Source organism: Larimichthys crocea, chromosome IX (assembly GCF_000972845.2).
Source record: "Larimichthys crocea isolate SSNF chromosome IX, L_crocea_2.0, whole genome shotgun sequence".
Classification (NCBI taxonomy): Eukaryota; Metazoa; Chordata; class Actinopteri; family Sciaenidae; genus Larimichthys; species Larimichthys crocea.
In genome coordinates this window covers 4,925,625-4,939,447 of record NC_040019.1, presented here as the reverse complement: position 1 = coordinate 4,939,447, position 13,823 = coordinate 4,925,625, and the positions used below count along the sequence as shown (strand labels likewise).

The window sequence follows — 13,823 nt, the reverse complement described above, 5'->3', positions numbered from 1 at the left end:
CATTTGCCACAGTTGTTCTTTGTTGCTGTTCTCAAGTTTCAACTTCACACATAGCTGCTCATTATCCCAAGTTTCATGTTTAATTACTGAAGGTTGTGTTAACCTGGCAGATCATTGTCTCCTATAGCAGTGAATAAATAAATAAAAACAATTTCAGACTTCTTCGCTGTGAACATAAGTATATTTATTAGATGATTTCCACAACTTCAGATGAAACAACTGTAATAATTCAATATTGTTTAAAAATGTTATGTCATCATTTGACAAATCTGCCATTTTTTGTCCTTTCATACATGATCATTCATGTCAAGGAATCTTTCCCCCTTTAGAAAGTTCCTCGGGGGCAAGTGCACCAGTGGTTAATGCATCCCGGGGGTAGATTTGAAATGTCACATGTTATAGAACCTGCATATTCTCCCACTGTTGAGCTCAGCACTGGTCTGCAACAGACCTCTTTGAGGTTACAAACACTTAAAGCATCTTGTGGTTGTCGCTGAAATATTATGTGAGCATGGGTCAGGGAGAAACTGCCAAGTACTCTACTGCAGTTGCATTGAATCAGGAGCTGCAACTTATTGTTATTTTCATTGTTAATTCATTGGATATTTAACGAACCGGTGTGTAGGATTGCAACACTCTCGCCTCACACTTTCATTCCTAGCATAAGGGCAAAACTATGGCTGTGAAATGCATGAGTTTGTAGAAACTTGGTGGTTCAGCATGGCAGACTCATGGATTACTAGTGCACCTATTCAGTCCAATGGGAACTGTGAAAGTTTCTAGTTTCTGTGTTTCCCCTCTAGAGAATGCTACTAAATAATGCAACCATGTTTCTTCTGCTGGCCCCGCCTCCGAGTTCCCACCAGACCAATAGACTTTACATATTTCTAAATTTCCTTTCTCAATCAAAGTTTCACAAAAATAAAACCTCCATGAAACAAATATTCATAATAGAAAGAGCTGTAATTGAGCATGTCTGCAGTTTAAGGTGTCCTGTCAGCAGTTTTACAGACTTCTCTTTCATTTCACATGTAATACCCAACAACAAAAAAGCAAAGAGGGAAACTGCAACCAAAAAATGGTTGGTGTGCTTCAATGGTTGCTTAAAAATCACTTAAAAGATGATTTCATTATCAGAATAGACAATGGCCTGTCAGCTAATCAATTAATCGACTGATCAGTTCAGCTCTAAATGGTGGGAATACAGTGGGTAGAAATTTAATACCCTAGTATTCAAGTGTTTATGTACTTTTTCCCAAAGTAAGGATGGTGTGACAAATGTAAAAAAAAAAAATAAAAATAAAAAAAAAATCAAGCTAATTTTGTCACTTCATACTGTACTCAAAATCCAGTTATACTACAATTATATATAAATATATATATATTTTTAAATTATTTATTTATTTATTTTTAACTAACCTGTCAGGCTAAATTCGGGACATAAAAACCCTTCTACCTGCTCAGACAGTGGTTGTTTATGGAGGGGGGCGGGGTTGCCTGCGAGCCTCAACTCAGGACACGAACCCGTCTCTCTTAGCGGTTAAAGGGAGAGTTTGATAAATAGTCGTGCGTATCCAATGCGGGTACATATATATATATAAATATACAGTATATCGACTCCTTTTGGTTGAATTTAACCGTCTTAGCCCCGCCCGCCCGCCTGCCTGCCTGCTTGCCTGTCTGCGCTGGCTTGACTTGAGCGTAAGTAAAAAAAACAAAACAAACGGGTGAACGAATCGAGCTCACACACACACACACACACACACACGGTGTCTTCTCTCTCCATGCTGAAAACGTGCAAACGTTCCTGGGCGAGGAGACCGTGGACGGCCGCAGTGAACGAGGTTTTGCTGCAGGTTTGTGTTTGACCGTTAGACGATCGAATTCCGGCTGCGTCCGTTAGCCTCGTTCTGTCCGTTACAGTTTGATTTAACCGCTGACATTAACGGAGGGATAGCTGGATGATTTCACCCCCCCACCTCCTCCTCCTCCACCTCCTCCTCCGGCTGTGCTCCCGTTTATTTATTATTTTTTTTCCTCCCTTTTTTTTGCTACAGTCGCAACGTGTACACTTGGTTAGACACGCCTCACACACACACACACACACACACACACACACAAAACAGGAAAAAAAAGGCTTTCTGTCTGCTTAGCTTAGCCGTTAGCTTAGCGAAGCCCATATCAACTCAACGCGAAGGAGCTAGTTAGCTTAGCTTAGCTTAGCCACGGGAGCTAACTTCAGTTTGCAGGCAAAGCAGATCAGGTGACAAACGTGTTTTTTTCCCCCCCTTTTCAAGTGTAAGGAATTGCGCACTTTGTCTTTTTTCTTTATGTAGACTATCCTCTGTGTGTTTAGGCTCGGACATAACAAGTTATAGAGCCAATTTGTTCCGACTGTACACTTGGTGGATATTTGTTTTCACAGAGGTGGCTGTGCGTGCTCTTGTCCAAACCCACGGCGGTTAAAATGGGTGCTGCTAATTCCCAAACTATGTAGGCGTTGACCAGCATCTCTATTTAACTTGAGCAAAGGCCCCTCACGCACAGGCACAAGTCTGTGTTGTCAACCAGCAGCAACAGTGGGCAGTGCATGTGTAGGTGGACTGTGCATGCCAGGTTATAGGAATGACCCATGGGACTGTATTTCAATGTTCAAGCCTTCAGTGTTCACACTGCTGCATGCATGATGTCTTATAATCTGCAAGTGCCAACAACCAGTTGTCATGCAAAACACTGTGTGATTTCTGCTGCTTTTTCCTTTTGTAATCTGTGAGTTTTAGCGTATTGGTTGGAGAAAACAAGACATTTTCGAAGAGCCGTGGTGAACACGTGATGATCAATGTGTACTTATTTTAGCAGATCCAGGGAGAGGAGCCTGTTTGCATTCCGGTGCAGGTGCAAAACAATGGAGGTGAAAATCGAAGAGCAGGACGAAGACAACACATTCAGTAACACCGACACGAATGGTAACATCATCATCAACGCTTTCATTTTGACAAAGGGGACAATGTAAAGCCGCATGAATGAACTCGTTTGCGTTGGGTAGAAAAACGAGCCATCATGTGTAGATACACCGGATAATTAGTTCACTCGAGGGAGGAAGAAAGAAGGGGGAGAAAAAAAACAAAAAAAAACAGAACATTTCTGGCTGGCGTTACATAGCATGTGGACATGTCAGATGGTTGAGGGATTCTCCTGTCCAAGATACTGCTGTTATGGGAGCCCTGAGCAGATCTGCCCGTGTTTTAATCCAGGAAGGGTACACGGTGGTGCTGGACATAATTCAGGATACAGTTGGCTGCTGAATGAAACCCATTCTTTGTGTGGAACATAGTGTAAACCAAGCACTTGCCATGTATTTATATTTTTGTCACTTTTATTAATCCTTCAGTGGCAGTGACTAGTAAGGATAACTTGTTTCCCTTGCTTCCCTTCCTTTCCCTTGGCACTTTAGTCACCATGTGTACCATTTATTTCTCTGTGATTTATAGAAGATTGAAGCAATATTTCATTTTTACAAAAGTATGATAATCCAAGCTATTTTTCTGGGGTGGTGCCAAAGTTAGAAATTGTCAAATTAAAGTTATAACCCCGGGGAACATTTTTGTAGAATACCTCGTGCAGACTAGCCTGCTCAGATTTTACCTGGATTATTTTCCAGGTAAACGTCCAGCTGAGGACATGGACGAGGAGCAAGCCTTCAAACGTTCTCGCAACGCGGACGAGATGGTGGAGCTTCGCGTGCTGCTCCAGAGCAAAGTAAAGTCTCATTCACACTGTTGGATCACGCTGCAGTTATTTTTGTTTTTTTTTTCTTCTCAGTGATCAAAGCAGTTTGTTTCTAAGGAAAACCTCCTTTTTCTTCCCAGAATGCTGGCGCTGTTATTGGAAAGGGTGGGAAGAACATAAAAGCTCTACGCACAGACGTAAGTAAACGGAAAAAAACAGCTGAAGAGGAAAGTTGGTTGGGTAATGTTCAATTTAAATTGAAAGGAGCCGAACATTATTCCAATTAATTCACACCCCTTGTTCATTGGATACCCAAAGAAATAGTCCTGGCATCAAGTATTAATAATTGACATGCACATCTCTATAACTACAAAACAAGTCTGCTCATATGTAGAGGAAAGACAGGTTAATCTGTTGGATGTCGTTTCCAGTCCTCTTGTGAGTTTCAACCTGACAGAGTTGAAGCTGTGTTGGAGAGGATCTAGCCTTTCTTTCTTTCTTTTTTTCTTTTTTTTTTTTCAGGGCCGTAAATCTCTGTAGTGCTCCAGACTGTTTTTTGAAATCTTTGTCCAGATCACACTTCCTGTTCTTCTTCACTCACCACAGTTTCAAGTCTCTCATTTCACTTTTAGGTGAAAGTATAGCGTGTATTCAATTAAAAATGTATTCCTTCTCCCCCTCTTCCCTTCTCCTTTTACTTTTTTGCTTTTATTTTTGGCCACCTTCCTCCGTTGCCCATGTACTGGATCGACATGCCCCTCCTGCGTTGCCCACCTTGACGTTGGCCCAACCTCCGCCCGCCCCTGCCCGCCCCCGACCCGCCCACCTGACACTCCCGGTTGGCCCCGCCCATAAACCGTGCCCCTCCTTAAACGGGCGCCTAACTTGTGATTGAATGCCCCCGCCCAATGCCAACCTCCTCCACCACAACCACCACCACAACCACCACCACCACCTCCTCGGCCCATGCAGTACAATGCCAGTGTATCAGTCCCCAGACAGCAGTGGCCCAGAGCGGTATGTCCCACCAGTTATTGCCTCACTGCCTGATTAGAACAGTGAAACACATGTCTTTGATAACCTGCCTCTGTTTCATTTTAACATTTTATATAACATGACAGTATACTCCCCCACCCCCCTCCTCCCCAAACACACCACCCCTCCCCTCCTCCACATGTAAGAGACGTGTATTGTTCCCTTTTGATTTTTTTTTTTCTGTCCATTTTAAGCATCTCCATTGAGTTGGACTTTTCTCATTACAGTTTATTGTCCATGCAGAGACTCACTGAAGCCCCTGCCAAGTAGTTGGTATTAAAATGGTAGCTGACACAGCCGTTGGATGTTTGTTCTCCCCTGCTGTGATGTTTTAATTTCACCATGAAACTGTGGAAAGCAGACATCTATTTTTTTTTTCTCGCTCTGTCCCCTGTGGTCCACTGGCCCCACCCCCTCCCCCCTTTACCTCCGACCTCCCACCCCCTCCCCTCCCACTCCCCTCCACTGTTTTCAGCATCACTGTCCATGATTTCTGAGAGAACGCTGGCTTCTGTCTGGAGGCTCCGCCCCCCCCCTCCACTCTTGTCACTCATTAATGTTGTCTCTTATTTCATTGTGCTGCTCCTGCCCCCCCCCCCCCCCCCCCCCCTCTTAAATTTCCTCAGGCCACATCAGATCAGAGCTGCCTGCCAAACCTTTCATACCCCCTCCCCCTTCCCCTTCCCCACCAACCTCTCCACCCCTGCTCCTGTCCTGTGCCACAAAGTAGTTGGTAACTACTCACATCTCCTTCCCCACCTCCTTGCTGTGTTTACTCTTTTTCTACTGCCCACCTCGTCTCCTACACCCACCCCTCCCCTCCTCTCCCTCCCCCCCGGTCACAATTCGAAGGTGTGCTGGTGGCGCAATTGTCATGGCAAGCTTATTGTTTCAGTTTGTTACGTTGTTTTTCCCCAACTTGCTGGTGGTGGGATGGTAATAGAAGATCTCTATCTCTATCTCTCTCTCTATCTATCTCTCTCTCACCCTCACCCCCTCTTCCTTCCCAACTCTGTGTGGCCAGTCTCACGTTAATTTTAAGCCGTTCTGAAGCTGTCCATCCTCCCCAAGGCTTCTCTTACTTTGAAAGTAACATTAGTTCGAGTGCATGTCAGCTGCTTATTTTAATCAGTGTAGTGTTAGGGGGGGGCGCTCTAATTGTGCACAGTATGCAGCAGTCTTAATTTCTTTCTTTCATAGTTTGAAACATTTCGTACGTTTTTTTTTGTCTGTAATTGTTTGCTGGACTGCTGCTCGTGTTTTTTCTTGTCAGGTTTTGCTTTGTGTTCTACTTTTTGTCCCCTCTGTAACGCCTTGCTTCCTTTTGGCCAAAATGGTTCCTGACAGGATCCTGAGCGTAAATGCCAGCATCGACACAATCGGAGAGATTCTGTTGAAAATCATACCTACTCTGGAGGAGGTAAGCCACCGTGTTAATTACCTTGTTAATTTTGTGTACATGAGGCCAGTCTGGGATGATTGATGACTTGGCCTTCTGAAAATGTGTTGCCTGTTGGACTTAATAGAATGCACGAAAAAATTGTATTTGCTCATAAATATGCAGAATTTGGAGTTCGCTTAACAACCGAGCCTTAAAGGTACCCTGTGAAGCACGTGCACGATGGCAGTAATGTCCCAACAGACCTAACCTGTAAATGTGGATATTAAAAAAATGATTTAAAATATTAAAAATTCAGATGAAGAAGGTACAGCATGCAACACATTTGTTGGACCTCAAGAATGGTGAGTAAAGCTTAATGTAAACAGAAGTTTGTTAACAAGAAAACTCTACACCTTTTAAACTAAGAGCTGAACACGGATCATATGTGTCTTCTGACTAAGTGTTTTGGCTAAATTTAAACCCAGAATCTCTTGTGTGCCAAATAAAGTGGTCACCATGGACATGACGTGGATGTCTGACCTGAGCTTTACATAACGTAACTTAACCCGACCCTGTAAAATTTACTTCATACCCACTTGTTGGTTGGCCATAAGTCAACATTATGATTTTACTGCAGTGGTCCTTTGAGCCCGCTTAGATCAACCTGAAAGTCAGAATCTGTTTATTTGACTCCCATGTGATGGCGACCCTTACTAATATTGAACCAACACCATATTTAACAGTTGCCACATATTGTTTCAGATGTGTCCAAACATCAAAGGTGAAAGAATACATATCTATTACTCTAGACTTCATGAGTCTCATATCATATTTTTTGTTTTACTTTGTTGATTTTGGACATGTGGCTTCTCTGCCACAACTATCACCCAAGAGAAGCCCACAGAAACTAGCTTTTGATAATCAACAATAGGAAAGAGTTCCAGGCCTTACTGACATTACTGCTCTTGCTTTGTGTTTCTGTAGTACCAGCATTACAGCGGGATTGATTTCGACAGTGAGCTTCGCCTGCTGATCCATCAGAGCTTGGCAGGGGGCATCATCGGGGTAAAAGGTGCCAAGATAAAGGAGCTGAGAGAGGTAGGAGGCCAGATTAGCAGGAGCCTCGTCATCATGCTCTGCACCAACAGTTGGCCTGGAGATTAATTGTTAGAATCATATTCGTTTGCTTGTTTTTGTGAGTTGCTATAGTGTTAATAATGTTACGTACATATATGAATGTAGTACTTTTTTTATGTGTGTGTACTAGAACACCCAGACCACAATCAAGTTGTTCCAAGAGTGCTGTCCACACTCCACTGACAGAGTCGTGTTGGTGGGAGGAAAGCCAGAACGTGTCATTGAATGTATAAAAGTCATCCTGGAGCTGGTGTCAGAGGTGAGTTTACATCTCCTGAAAGCTTCAACATATACAGTCCTGTGTTTCATCTCATGAAGATTTAAAGATAGTTATAAAACTAGAGGCCGAAGTCTATAATTTTAACTTGATACACACACTGTATATATTACTGAAGAGCCAACGGCTTTAAATGTCCAGCAGTGTTATCGTTTGTTTGCTTTACAGCTAATTTAAACAGTTAGTTCAGACCAGTCCTGCAGTCCTTTCTTTTTATTTTGCAGGCACCAATCAAAGGTCGCGCCCAGCCTTATGACCCTAATTTCTACGATGAAACGTACGACTACGGCGGTTTCACCATGTTGTTCGAAGAGAGAGGCAGACGACCCATCGGTGGCTTCCCTATCCGTGTGCGCGGGGGCTTCGAGCGCATGCCCCCAGTTCGCGGCAACAGACCCATGCCTCCCTCCAGAAGGGACTACGAGGACATGAGCCCCCGCCGGGGTCCTCCACCACCGCTGAGCAGAGGAGGACGAGGGGGCAGCCGAGCACGTAATCTGCCTCTTCCCCCGCCACCACCGCCAAGAGGAGGGTGAGGAGTGGCTCATTTAATGTGGGGTGTTTTTATGCTAAACCTGTTTGGTGTGGTTACACTCTGTTAGTTAGTTTGGTTCATTTGGCTGGTGTGAAAGCTGTCAATCTTCCGTGGACTAAATAAGCAGACTGTCTGAAGAGGAGGAGGATCTAAGTCTGGCTCTGGTGCAGGTCCAGTTGCAGTCTCCAACAAGTGATGCTCAATTTTATTTTGATTTCCCATGTAGTGGATGGATCCATGTAGCGATGACGCTGCAGGATGACAGTTGCCCAAACTGTCCAATCAATGAGTTATCTAACAGTCCATGTGACTTTATGATTACAGTGCTTTGTTGTTTTATACAAAATACAGTCTGCAACAGCTTAAAATGTTTTTCTTAGTCCAGACAAAATGAATCAAATTAAAGGTGTGAAATAATCTGTATGCAGCTGATTATTAGGATGCAGTTAAACATTTCTATTTTATTTTTCTGACACACTTTCCTTGTCTTTGTTTGCAGGGGAGACCGGTTCTCACATGGCAGCTATCATAGCAGCATGGACGACAGACCAAGGTGAAAACATAGTACGACTGTCTGCAGTTTAATGCCAGTTCGAGTCTCTTAAAAGCAGAGCGACAGACATCAGTGAATGTTGCTCAGTAGCAGAATGTCAACCTGCTCAGCCTTGATTCAGAGTCTGATCACAGGTCATCCTGTAGAGTCTGCATGTCCTTCCACACTCACAGCTTTCTAAATACCAATCTAACACTGCTCACATGCTTGATACTGTAGTGTTAAGTGTCCACTAGAGTATACAAACTATATTAATGCATACCTTCTTTTTTGTCTGCAGTGACAGAAGAAGCAGAGGAGACCGTTATGACAGCATGGTGAGTGCCGTCTGTGTTCTCTGTGTGCTGCAGTGATGCGAGGCTGTATGTTCGTAGCTTTCTAGCCGAGTGTAGTAAGTGTTTATTTTTCAGACGAGGTGATTGGAATTCCTTTTTCTGAGGGTAGTACAAGCACGGACGCATGGCCACTGTGCTGCTTTTTCACTGTGTATGCACACTGATCCAGGCCTGTTGTTGCCTGGCAACAGTTGTCTCCTTGGTTACCACAGAGCAGCTGAGTACGTAGTCCAGAGATCCACCAGGCTAGCAAATGAACTTGAGCTGAAACCAAAGCAATTCCTGAACAGGTTCCCTTCAGGTTTCAGCTGCAAGCAGATAGTTTCAGTGAGAAGTAAAAGTACAGTTTAGCAAATAAATACCAACAGATGTCAACTGAACCTTCAGATTCAAAGACAAAGATGGTGTGTAGCCAGAGAACCTGAAGAGGTCTATTAAAAACTAATATCCCAGATTGTTTCTCAATTATTTTCCTAAAAAAGGTCAAGGACTCAGCAAGTTTTGACCCAGTTTTATGCCCCATTTTTCTTGGCCTTGTACATTATTTTATGTTTCTTCCCTTCTGGCATCTTCATCCCACCCGATGTGGTTTTATCTAAGAATTTAAAAGCCTGTCTAGAGCTCCTCTACGTACTCTCACGCTAAACAGAAGTCTGAGAACGGTGTGAACTCTGAATATCTGAAGTAGCTATGCCTTTCTAATACTGGGTGGGACCCTGCTTTGCCCCCAGAGCAATCTGCATTCTTCATGGCATGGGTTCAACAAGCTGCTGGAAACATTCAGTCCCATGTTGACACGATGGCATCACGCAGTTGCCACAGTTTGTCAGCTGCCCGCAAATCTCTCGTTCCACCACATCCCAAAGGATTGAGATCTGGTGACTCCACTTAACTCACTGTCATGTTAATGGAAGTGTCTTGATGTAACGGGTGCTTTGTGCCTGTTATCCAGCTGGAAGTAGACATTGGAAGAAGAGTAGAAATGTGGCCGTAAATGGGATGCACATGGTCGGCGGTAATATTCATGGAGGCTGTGGCATTTTTAAACTGTGCTCCGTTTGAAATTAAGGCCATCACAAAAATATTCCCCCCACTGTTACACCACCAGTAACACCCTGTTGACACAAAGCAGGAAGGATCCATAGATATCCATCATGTTGTTTATGCCAGATTCAGTCCCAGCATGTCGGAACAGAAATCAAGATTCATCAGAGCAGATGATGTTTTTTCAGTCTGCTACTGTCCCAGTTAACAAAACTCTCACAGGATTAAATCGTAAAGTATAAAACTTGCACGCCTAAAAGCGACCGAACACTCTTAGCCTGCAAGTATCACAAGTTTTCACGAAATTGCAGAAGCTTTATATGTCCTTGCCTGCAGGTGGCACACAACAAGCATCCCTGTTGCCAAAGGATTCTGCATGTTGGACTCGGGACTGCGGGTCTAACTGCTGACGCTTTCAGGTTTTGTATCAAAGACAGTGTGAGTCCCTGTGGGAGAAAGGTTGTGTGTCCACATGTCAGCTTTTTGGTACAGAGAGTTTTAAAGCCATGGTCGTATTATCACCATTATGTCATTGCAGAGCAGGCGTCCTCTTTTATTTTTTTTATCAAGTTAATAATCGCAGAAAGACACTGTCAAAGTTACTTTAGATTGTTAACCAAGATTTCAAACCAATAATGTACGTTTCAGATAATGTGGAATGGGATATTTGAAGCATGAATGTCACAGAAAAATGTGTAGGGAGCGCTTAATTCTGTTGGACTCGGCACAGACTCCGATCCGTGTGGAACACTTCCAGCACCTTGCTGAATCCATGCCTCGTAATTATGTTGGATACAAAAACGATCTGATCCAGAGTGTGTGGTTTACTATTGCTGTCCATAAAACTATAAAAGGTTCTGATAAGCATGCTGTCATTAAAACAGTTTTATGTTTCTGTTTTGTTTTTTTCTCCAATCGGTCCTGAAATGCAGAGTGGAGGCGGATATGGTGAGTGTTTATGCAAATCCAGCACAGATTTCCAGTCATTTCCTGAAAATCACGTCTTCTTTCTTAATTTGAGACTTTTTATTTTTATACTTTGGGCTGTCTTTTTTTTGTGTGTGTTATTGGCTCTAAGTCAGTTAGATCGTATACTCTTTGTCCACTTTTATTAGGTAACCCTGTACAATAAAACAGCCCTGACATAACAAGCTCATAGTTAAATGTGGTGTTGCAGTGGAATACATTACATTGAGGTGGCACCCCTGAATATAATGCAGCCATCAGGGCTAAAATAAGTCCCTTAATTACTACCTTTATTAAAATGTTAAGAAAACTGAACATTAGCGTCATGAAAGGCGACTTAACCTGGTTCAGTTTTGGCACACTGTACTTCAGCTGAACTCTTGGATGATAACACACATTTCACTGCATGTTCTCCCTCCATTTAGTTATGAACCATACTTTCCAGTAGTTAAAACGTGTTTGGTTGCCTTATGACACGTTGTTTTTTTCCCTTTCATATTCTATTGTGCAACTGCGTTTACATGTTTTAACATGTAAGGCACATAGAGAGAAAACATGTTTGTCTTAGACATTTGCTCTCTTACTATTACTCTATCTCTTGTCTTTGTCCCTGTGGTGTGTTTTCATTTTTCACTTTCTTGTTTCCTTCCCAATGTTTTTCAAAGACAACAATTCTTCCTGGGAGCACTTTCAGTCCGGTGAGTGGGGATAGATTATTGTTGTCCCAGTGTCTTGTTTCCTAACCGAAAGGGATTGTTTCTCCTTGTCGCGTGCTCTAGTTAAAGACAAATTCACCTTTTAAAATGCTGTTTCTCTCCTCCTCCTGTAGGCGGTAGAGGCTCATACAGTGATATCGGAGGCCCAGTCATCACGACACAAGTCACAATCCCAAAAGACGTGAGTAGGACACCTATTCCCTCTCAAAGAAAACGTGATTCTTTCACTTCTCAATCCATTTTCAATTGGCTCCGTGTGGTTTTGTTTTTGCAGCTGGCTGGCTCCATCATCGGGAAGGGCGGCCAGAGGATCAAGCAGATCCGCCATGAGTCTGGGGCATCTATCAAGATTGATGAACCACTAGAGGGCTCTGAGGACCGCATCATCACCATCACAGGAACACAGGACCAGATCCAGAACGCCCAGTACCTGCTGCAGAACAGGCATGTGCTCCTGTGACTCCTCATTGGAGACACGTGGTCTCCTCCGAAGGCCTGTTTGCTGCTCCGCTACTGGATTTTCTTTAGCTGCTGACCTGAACTTAATTGTTCCCTAGGCTAGATTTGGCTTAATAATGAAATACATGCAAAATATTTATTAGTCTGTTGACTGTGACCATATACTGCATTTACTATAAATCTTTAGTCTTTGGTGTAGAAGTTGACTGAGATCAGTAACAAAAACTGAATCGTTTCCTCATTTTAAGTGGCAAAAATTAGGATTTCAGATTCTTAAATGTGAAGATTTGCTGCTTTTGGCGGTTTTTGTTTTTCAGTATTCAATGTTTTGTAACATTTTATAGACAAAACGCCCAGTTAAAATAACCAGCAGATCAATTAATAATAGAAATAATCACTAGTTGCAGCCCTAATATTATTTATTAAACCATTATTTTACTGGAAAATCTATTTTCTATCCAGAACATAAGGGTGTGTTTTTTTTCCTCACGCCAGTATTTCATCTGGCCTAAGCTCTTCTCAGCAGTCGTATTACTTCTTGCAGACATAACTTACTTTCAGCCTTGACCTTGGCGTACTGTTTATTACTAACAATTGTGCTCCACATGAAATATGTCTCACAGTGCACATCGTTTAGCATTAACGGCTCATGACCCATGTCATGGTTCTCTTCAAATAAATATTCCTAATGTTATCATGAAATGTCCTTAACCTTTATCTGTCTCTCATTTCAGCGTGAGGCAGTACTCTGGTCGGTTCTTCTAGGAAGAAGGACGTAAAGAAGAAGAAGATGATTGAAGCCATGCTGCCATACTGTTTGCTCCTTCTATTCAGAGCCTACATTCCTCTGCTTTGGGTAGATGTGCCCCCTCCCCCTCACTGTCACACTCTATACCGTCGATCTTTAAATCGCAGTTTTTTATTTTGGGGAGTTTTAAAAAAAAAAAAAAAAAATCCTAAGCTGTCAAACAGCAAATAAGCAGTCAACAACATGTTTCTGTGCTGGTGTAATTATTTTTTTGGGGGGAGATTCTTGTGCTGTCATTGGAGTAAACTCATCTGTGTGATAACTTTCGGTGTTGTGAGCCACCCCAGAACTTTACCCCTCTCTGATTTCAGTACAGCATGTAGAATGTAATGTTTTTTTTTTTTGTTTTGTTTTTTTGTAAGGAGCATTATGTGATTTTTGTTTTTTTGTTGCCCCCCCCCCCCTCCCTCAGATGTTTAAGCACACTCTTCAAATGAAGATGCATGGTCATGAAATGGTTGAAGAACCATTTAAATAAACTTTAATTTTTACACAACATCCTTTCCCACTGACGAATAAGTGCTTTTTGTACGATGGACTTTAACGGAGTAGTTTGACGTTTTGGAGAAATGTGCTTATTAAAGATATGTGAGAATATCTGTACACCTCTTATGCCTCTTAACATGAAAATACAGCCCGTTAGGTGGCGAGCTGTTTGCTTGTTTCCAGTCTTTGTGCTAGGCTATGACCTTTATCATCAATAGACATGGTTCAGGGTTGGTATCGGCCTTCTCATCTAGCCACCAAAACTTAAAATAATAAGTGTATTTCCCACGGTGTCATTCTGTCCCTTCAAGTTGGGATAAACGTGCCAGTGCGATAAAGCGAAAAGAAAAATTGAAGTTTTT

At 42.7% G+C, this 13,823-nt stretch overlaps 1 protein-coding gene across 1 annotated transcript; it reads left to right on the top strand.

Annotated features, from left to right (window-relative positions):
• The first annotated feature begins 2,277 nt into the window (after positions 1 to 2,277).
• On the top strand, positions 2,278 to 13,330 carry hnrpkl (heterogeneous nuclear ribonucleoprotein K, like). Its single transcript, XM_027282042.1, is given in 17 exon segments — positions 2,278 to 2,298; positions 2,860 to 2,966; positions 3,662 to 3,759; positions 3,870 to 3,926; positions 4,702 to 4,722; positions 4,724 to 4,746; positions 6,112 to 6,184; positions 7,130 to 7,243; positions 7,413 to 7,541; positions 7,784 to 8,091; positions 8,594 to 8,647; positions 8,928 to 8,964; positions 10,959 to 10,974; positions 11,658 to 11,690; positions 11,822 to 11,889; positions 11,983 to 12,152; positions 12,902 to 13,330. Coding segments are annotated over 16 exon segments (1,293 nt in total). The 5' UTR covers positions 2,278 to 2,298; positions 2,860 to 2,905; the 3' UTR covers positions 12,933 to 13,330.
• Positions 13,331 to 13,823: the final 493 nt, after the last annotated feature.